Source organism: Phytophthora ramorum (assembly GCF_020800215.1).
Source record: "Phytophthora ramorum isolate Pr-102 chromosome Unknown Phyram_PR-102_s0001, whole genome shotgun sequence".
NCBI lineage: Eukaryota > Oomycota > Peronosporomycetes > Peronosporales > Peronosporaceae > Phytophthora > Phytophthora ramorum.
In genome coordinates, this window is record NW_027150647.1 from 2,005,086 (window position 1) to 2,013,111 (window position 8,026).

The window sequence follows — 8,026 nt, forward strand, 5'->3', positions numbered from 1 at the left end:
TCAAGTATTCGGCCCGGCCTCGCGACGAACCTCCTTCACCGCAACCTCCCTTGCGTCACTCAGCAAGGTTTCCTGGATGCATCTGGCGCAGAACGGCCTCTTGGTCTCGATCAGCGAGCTCGTCGTGGGGTCCTCAACGCACACGAGCCTCTTCACGCAGCAACGAGAGCATATTGCGTTCAGGCAGATGCCGCAAGCTTTGGCACTTCCCAGCAGCCCGAAGGACTTGTTGCATATTCTGCAATTTGAGCACGAGCTTAGCGGTTTGCGAGCCTTGGCGATCGGCTCGCCGCATGCGACTTGCTGCTTCAGTCGCCATACGATCTTCTTCATCTGCGCGAGCTCCGTGATCCGCGCGTGAGAGAGCCACTGGTTGGCGATGATCTGCAGTGCGACGCTGTTGGCAACCGGATCGCTGTTCGTCTCGAAGTCGAAGAACCCGCGCGCGTAGCACTCCACCGCGTTCGGCGTCCGCTGTCGATACAGCACGCAGACCGAGCGGTTGCCGCGGTCGATGCTGTGGCGATCAAACTGCGGGAGCTGTTCGTCAAAAGCGATGGAATGGGACAAGCTGTAGCCCATGCGTTCGCCTGAGGGTGCGCGCGCAAACCCCGTCGTGTCCAGACACACGTAGTCCCGCGTGCTGTAGAGCTGCCACTTGACGCTCACTTGTCGGAACGGATCGCGGTCGGTCGGCCGCACGAGACAGCGCAGCACTTTGCTCTGTTCGGCGCCGTCCTGAAGCACCCGCTCCTTTATCCTCTCGTCGGCGTCCGTAGCGGCCACAGCGCCGTACATGATGTCGTCCAAGTCCCCCGCGACGGTGCCGAGCATCATGATGGAGGGGATACTGGGCGTGTCGGCACTACGCTCCTCGTAGATGTGGAGGTCCTCGACCTTGCGCATTTCGTGCCATTTGCTACCTGGGACCACTTTGGCCACGACCTTCTCTTTCGCCTTGGGGCGGTGCAGTAGCTGGGAGTACTGCTCCAAGTTCCTCGCCACCAGCACCGCCTCGAGCTCCAGCAGTCCCTCCCCGTCTGCCTTGGTCACCTCCAGCTCCGGCAATTGCTCCATGAACGTCGGAGCCGGCATAGTCTCCGATGCTTCTCGTGACGAAGAGTATTGTGAAATGTGAGTGCACGGGTGAAGTGATCTGGCCAGGCTATGATGACGTCGGTAACGACGAACCCTCTGGAGATTCAATCACCATACAAAAGACCGTGTTCTGGCGGACTCAAGTGGAAGTGCATCACCGAGGCACCAAATGCTTCTAACGACGATGATAGTAAACTCAGTGAATTCTCTTCTGGGTCTATATCGATTGGCTAATTCCTCCCGCGGATGCGGAGTGGGTGCGCCTCCGTGTTGAAAACGTATTTGTCGAGGGGAATGAGGCTCTCGGGCGCCTGCAGCAAGTAATGGTACTTGAGCGTCTCGGCCAGGAAGAAGCTCTCCATCTTGTTCTCCGTTTGCGCAGGCAACTTTGTGACGTCCAGAATGGCGGCGTAGCCGTGCTTGACCTTGGCGTGAGTTTCCAGCGCCTCAAAAATCTCCCAGCCGAATTCGCGGTACTTGGGGTTCTTGGTGACGCGGTAGAGGTAGAAGAGGCTCTCGATGGTCTCCGGTCGAAGACGATACTTGGGGTCCAGCACTTTCATTTTCGGGAAGCTCACAATGTCGGGCGACAGCCCCGTCGGCTGGCGGTGATACAACTGGTAGCAAGTCTCCATGAGCTTCTCGGCCAGATCAAGGTGCTTGGCGTTCTTCGCATGGTCCTCCGTCTCGGAAAGTGTCCCCAGCGCCAAAAGTCCTGGAACGAAGCAGAGGAGATGATCCATGCGCTGAATAGCCTGCAGACAGAATCCAACAGATACGACGTGAGAGACCGCATCTTCGCGTTCGCAACCAATGCACCAGAGGCACGCACCGAGAACGATGGCACTTTCATTTCCTGCAGGAAGTACAGGTCATCTGGGATGGAGAAGTACAGCAAATGTTCCTCCATGCCTCGCACGGCGTCGTCGTACAGCTCGCGGAGGTATTCGTCTTCCTCGCGCTTTCCACTGAAGATGTACACTTTCAATAAATACTCGTAGAAAGAGTCACCCAGCGCACCGAGCGTGATAGTGCTCCCTCGGGTATCGAACTTCCCGCGACCAGCGTCGAAGTGCACAGGAAACAAACCCGTATTCTTGTATGATCCTTCGCGCTTCAAAATCTCGTAGAAGGCATCACCCTGCGTTGTGAAACAAGCAAATATAAATCGTTAAGCGCCAAACTGTAGCTGGTTCCACTGGAGTTTCCCTACCATTTTGGCGTATTTCGGATCGCCTGTAATATCCGACAGATATCGTGTCTCGAGCTGCAGTGTACCGACATCTGCAATATGAGCTCTGCAACACCAAACATTAGTCATCGATTAGAGATTGCTGTGCATTGAGGACGCCCACTTACCGGTAGCCAGCCCACGAAGCAAAGCTTTTCTCCTTCGTGTACGGATTAAACAGAGTGTAGAAGACGCCCTCGTTTTCATCGTAGGCAGGCGTCAGAAGGTCCATGAGCTCCTTCGCCTTTTGTTTGAAAATGGTATCGCCAGAGAGGTCGAAGGCACTCAATAGCCCTCCCACTTCACGGATGATGGTTTCAAATACAGAGACTTTGTTGCCATCGCGCCCCAGATGCGAGAAATCGAGCTCATTAGCCACGTAGTCTCTGGCGCGTTTGAACTCGTCCTTCAAGTCCATAATCCAGAGCGTGTCGATGCCGTCGACCAGTGAGCAGGCGATATCGCCCCACACGTTACTGAGCTTCACGCCGTTCTTGGGGTCCACCTCGTCTCCACCAAACGCGTGCTCCTCGTAGTTTCCCCAGGCGAACTTCATGGCCTTGCGCACAGCTAGACGTCGTGCCTCTTGTTCCTCCGAGGGCACCGCCGTGACGGTTTTGTTGGGGTCTTCCACGTCGCCTACGTCCTCGTCCGCCAGCATCTCCCCCATGCCGTCACCTCCTGCCGCCCCTTGATTGGCTGCATCATCTTCCACCCCGGTTGGTTTCTGCTGAAGGTGTTCGTTGCCTCGGAGATGCGCCTGCTCGTTGGCGTCCGGATGCTGCGAGTCCTGCTGCGTGGCACCCTGCAGTTCGCCCACGTGCGCCGGGACGCCGCCCAAGTTCGTGGTGACGATAGTGTACTGCACCCAGACGAACAGAACCAGGATACAGACGACGCCGATGAGCCCCACACGCTTCCAGAGCTGCAGCTGCTGCGAGCGCTTGCGGCCTTTAGGCGAGTACGACGGCAGCATTGAGGTTTGCTGTGACGTGTTGAGCCGATAAGATGACCCTTTGAATTTATTACAACAATAGCCAAATGTGTAGCCATTTGAGACCGCAAAAAAGCAACGACTGATCGCTACACGTAGATGAAAGGGTGAGGGTGAATTGTGCGCGCGCACGCTCACCGGTAAAGAGGCTGAGGTGCCGGACTACCTCATTAAGACGACATGGATGTAACTTCGCAACCGGTTGGAGGAAGCAGAGCTGGCGCTGAACTGTTGATAAGCTAAGCTCTGCGTACACGGAAAGGAATTTCTTCACCACGTATGGTCTAGCAACCTCATCAAACGCCCAGTATGTACCTCCTGCATATATTGGGGTTAAAAAATACATGGAATTAACACAGGAGAACCTCTCATGCACTCGTGTGGGCACTTGCATGCTCGTCAGGGCGATTCCCGATCTACATGGCCAAATTGTGCCTCCGGAGAAAGCTCTTCCTCCAAGGGCCGGAGGCCGTGAATAATGAGTTGTCAATACCCAGCTCTTTGGCCACCTCCAGCGCGTGCTCGGACAGCATGGCTCCTGTCACTGGCACGCCCAGCTTCAGCAGTGAGCGCAGCCACACCACGATGCACTTCTCGGCGTCATTGCTGAGCGTGAGGCCCAGACCTGGCTTGCGCAGGCGATGCGCCTTGGCGGTGCTCACCGACTCGCAGGCCTTCTCGATCTTGCCGCGGTCCTTCATCCAGCCGTACACGACGCGCTTCTTGTTGCGCTTGGCCTCCGGCGTGAGCGCCGGGAAGAAGCGATCCACGGTGGACGTCATGTTGCCGCTCTCCTCGAAGTGCTTGATCGCTGCCAGTCGAGTCTCGAACGTCGTGGACGTGCGCACATTCTTGCGCTCCTTACGTCCGCCGCCCTCCTTCAGCGGCTGCCGCCCCATGCTACTTGGTTCAGAATGGCAACCCACTTGGTTTCAGTATGAAGCATTTATGTACGAAACATACATTTTCAAAGAAGTTCTAATGGCGATGTTCACTTATCATTGTTAAGCGTTTCCGGCAGCGGCTCTCGCTTTGGCTAGTGCCTTGGCCTTGGCTCTGGCTTTCGCATTAGCTTCTCTCAGTGATGCCAAGGCGTAAAAGTCGTTCTTGTACAGACCAAGCGCGCGGTAGTTGATGTGGCTCGTCAGCTTGGCCCCCGACAAGCCCGACAAGCCCAGCGTCGTGGCGATGTAATCGATTGAGTACCCCTTCATGGCCCACTTCGTTATCGTCTCCTTCGCCTCGTCAATGCCTCGAAAACTCTTGTCGAAATACGCGAACTGCGTTTGGTCCTTTATTTTCTGCAACCCCGTCTCGTATTGAACGAACATTTTACGGTAGGCTTTGAACGCTCTCCAGTTTTGATGGAGGAGTTGCTCGCTCTTTGGCAATCCCCACACCCCCAGGTATTTGCCGACCCCCTCCACTGATTTTCCGGAAAGAACCCACCCCAGAAGCACCTCGTGCGTGTTCTTCTTAGTTTGCTCGCCCGATCCAAAAACAGCGTACGGGATCTCTTTGCGGTTGCCCTTCTCATGCACCAACCGCCAATATCTGTCAAAGGCATTCCAGTTCCAGTGCTTCATCATACTTTCCAACGATAAGCCCTTCAAACCCAGGATGCCCTTCACGTCGTCGACGGACGTTCCCTTCTGAAGCAACGAATTCAGCCACTCCTTCGTTTGGGCTTTGTTGCGGATAAGGCCTCCTGCAATCGTCCAAGCCCGCTCTTCGTCGTCAGCTTCGGTAGAGGCGACACCAGTTGTCCTCGCACTTCTCAGGAACCGAGTGTGGGTCGTATCGGACGACATTGGAGAGGTCCCAGCCGTGTTCGAGTTTATGGAGGCGGCTTCGCTACACGCCAGAAGACCAGCCGCAGCCACTAGAAGGAGGTAGCCGAGACGCATTCTTGGCGTTACGCTTGTACTTCTGAAGTAGTTGTCGTTGACTGTGGAATTGCGGAGTGAATTGGGAATCGCCCTCGTCCACTGGACTATCCAGGACGAGGTCACACGTTAACTGTACATGTATACATGGACCTGTACAGTACCAACTACAATCATCCCTGGCAGTGCCATAATACAGATGGTGTGTCGTAAGAGCAGTGGGTATAGATCACCCCACACATCACAACGTGTATTATTGTACGATAGGTATTATCTGGTTGTGGATAGAGCTGAGGTCACCCGATCACTTTTGGTTTGCAAATACCTGTGAGACTCGATTATAATGACTATACTTCGAGGTAGCCAAGGCCGTAGTTTGCAATGCGTTGCCGGTGGAGACGCATAACTTGCAGACAGTGAGACTCGCTCTGCTTTTGACTCGAGGCAATTGCTGTAGCCTTGCTTAACTTATGCTTACGGGAGAAGAAACTCATGACACCAAGGGTGGGGACGTTTAGTCACGTAAAGTTCCCATCCATAGCAAATCGCGGAAGGTATTTTACGTAAATTTGACGTAAGTTTACGGCAACCAGAACTACCATAGTTACTAATTGTCTGAATATGAGGCTGTAAAACAGTGGAGCGTGAGGTCGATCTACTAACATATGTAAGTTGCAGAAGGAGCATCCGTCCAAGCCGAAATTGCCGGTGTCTCGAAGGTGGACGGCTCCGTCGTAGCATTCGCAGCAGCAGGAGTCTCCGAGGTCGTGGCGATACTGTTGGAAAGTAGAGCTTTGAGCGCGTGGGGTTGTGGAATCGTATAATGTGACGTGGAGAGTGGTGTTTGGAGCAGTAGAGTCCTATACGTGTTGTTGTGGAGCTTGAGTCGCTGGAGTGTGAATCGTTTATGCTGGATACATTTGCGTCTAAAGCGGGTGCGACATTGAACGAAAGCAGGAACGCACTATTGTAGTATCTTTACTACAGTGTACTCAGGTTGGTGAAAAATCGGAGGGTGGGCTGGGGATATAGCAGGCACATATGGGTCTGCCAAAACCGAACCAGAACCCGTGCTTGAAAGGCCACGTGTTCACAAGGAGTCGTACTGGTCATTTATCGTCCACCTACTCGAGCGCACCTTCTCGGCAAAAGCGCTAGCACCGGGGTAGCCTCAGCACTGCAACCCTTCTTCTTAGAGCACATCACGCTGAACGCAGTTGGTGATGAAGCTCTGGCTCACGCGCTCGCGCAGCACGGGCACGGAGATAGAGGAAGCGACGCTGATGCTGTTCGACTCGGGCAGCTTGTTCTTTTTGCTCGTGAAAACTAATAATAATATAAATGCATCTCTCAGACTTTATTTTTTACTAAACGGGAACTTACCTATGAAAAAAAGCTAATGGGAAGTTTGTAAGGTAACGGGAACCATCCTTTTTAACGATAATGGGATACACGTCCCCATCCCTAATGACACCAAACAATCGCAATAATGAGACTGACTTGATTTCCAGGCACAGGCGGAAGACCATCCCAAATCCTATCACGGTGCACATATGAATCCGCATGTACATGTTCAGGCTGGGCGCGTATACTCCCGGCCCAAAAAGTATACGGCCAGACGTCAGATGCCCCGGTAAATTTGCAAAGGTCGGACCAATAGAGACTGCGAGGATGCAAGATTCGCACAGGCTTCATATGGTAGATGCAATAGTGCCGTACTGAGTCGCTCAGAATTTATTGCTTGCATGTGCCCGCAGGCTGCGCGACATTTTCCCACTATGCTCCCTTAACTTATTAGTAGTACATCCCATGATGCCCAGTTTCAAATCCCATGCTCATATGTACTACAAAGTAACACCCGTGTGACATAAATTGCTGCTGCCAGTTGCAAATTTGCCAGGGACAGCTGTACCACGACCTGCATTTATAGCGTTTTGGTATTTCAAATTTATAGCGTTATGGTATTTCGAAACGTCGATGCAGGTTTTAATCTCCAAGAGACGCTCGATTGATATGTGAAGCCATGCCATGCAATTGGTTCTGCTTTGCAAATTTTGAGCAATCGATTCAGCCCCACGGCTGTTTTTATCCCGATACGTTGTGACTGTAAACTGTGCTTTGCGGCGCAGCACGGTAATCTATCAAAAGCGGGTACCACAGCGGGTACTACTCTATTATCCCTCGAAAAGAGACCTCCCTCTACAAGATCATCTATTTATGGCTTGAGCCAAAACCATCAAGCGTAGATGCACAACCTGTGCTACAACTCGCGGGCGAGCAATGTGAGCAACTCTTGGCCAACAATAGCAACCACCGTTGACTGGTACTAGTACTGCCTTTAAGAATTAACTCTGCAACCTTTATTATGATAATTAAGAAACTTGCTAGCAACGTCATCAGGGCTGGTAAAACGTGTAGTTTCCCCCCAAAAGCAATCACTTGTGTCGAGCATTCGTACGACAGTTTGACGACTGTGCTAACTAAGTGATATCATTGGTCAAAAGTATCCGGCAAAGCGTTCAAGTAAGTGCATTTATACTTGGCGTCCTCTCTTCCGCTGCCTAAATGCTAATTTGCGAGCGTTGTTGCTCTGTTCGTGTTCTGTCTCTCTAACTAGACGAGGCGTTGTGGTGATCTTGAGTTGTGTTAACCGACGAGAGGGACGAGAAGAGCTAATCGGCAGACCGTTCACCCCAGTAATACACAGCATCGCTACTTGCTGTACAGTCATAGAGGTAGGTAGGTGGTTGCGCTCCACTCTCGCGTTTAATTGCTGCAGAAACGTGCTGCATCATAATTCGCCACTCTGAGTAGGTT

General features: G+C 52.9%; 4 protein-coding genes across 4 annotated transcripts; all 4 read right to left on the reverse strand.

Moving 5' to 3' along the window:
- Window positions 1-1,095, reverse strand: KRP23_368 (uncharacterized protein; the record flags this gene model as incomplete). Its single annotated transcript, XM_067888342.1, has 1 exon — window positions 1-1,095. The coding sequence occupies one exon, from the start codon at window positions 1,093-1,095 to the stop codon at window positions 1-3; it is 1,095 nt and encodes a 364-aa protein (XP_067750925.1).
- A 233-nt stretch (window positions 1,096-1,328) lies between these two features.
- Window positions 1,329-3,305, reverse strand: KRP23_369 (Mannosyl-oligosaccharide 1,2-alpha-mannosidase MNS2; the record flags this gene model as incomplete). The annotated part of the gene is made up of 4 exons (XM_067888353.1): window positions 1,329-1,853; window positions 1,931-2,239; window positions 2,312-2,396; window positions 2,458-3,305. 4 exons carry the CDS (start codon window positions 3,303-3,305, stop codon window positions 1,329-1,331), a joined length of 1,767 nt encoding a protein of 588 aa, XP_067750926.1.
- A 434-nt stretch (window positions 3,306-3,739) lies between these two features.
- On the reverse strand, window positions 3,740-4,222 carry KRP23_370 (Major centromere autoantigen B; the record flags this gene model as incomplete). Its single annotated transcript, XM_067888364.1, has 1 exon — window positions 3,740-4,222. One exon carries the CDS (start codon window positions 4,220-4,222, stop codon window positions 3,740-3,742), a length of 483 nt encoding a protein of 160 aa, XP_067750927.1.
- A 105-nt stretch (window positions 4,223-4,327) lies between these two features.
- KRP23_371 (RxLR effector protein Avr4) lies at window positions 4,328-5,230 on the reverse strand (the record flags this gene model as incomplete). Its single annotated transcript, XM_067888376.1, has 1 exon — window positions 4,328-5,230. The coding sequence occupies one exon, from the start codon at window positions 5,228-5,230 to the stop codon at window positions 4,328-4,330; it is 903 nt and encodes a 300-aa protein (XP_067750928.1).
- Window positions 5,231-8,026: the final 2,796 nt, after the last annotated feature.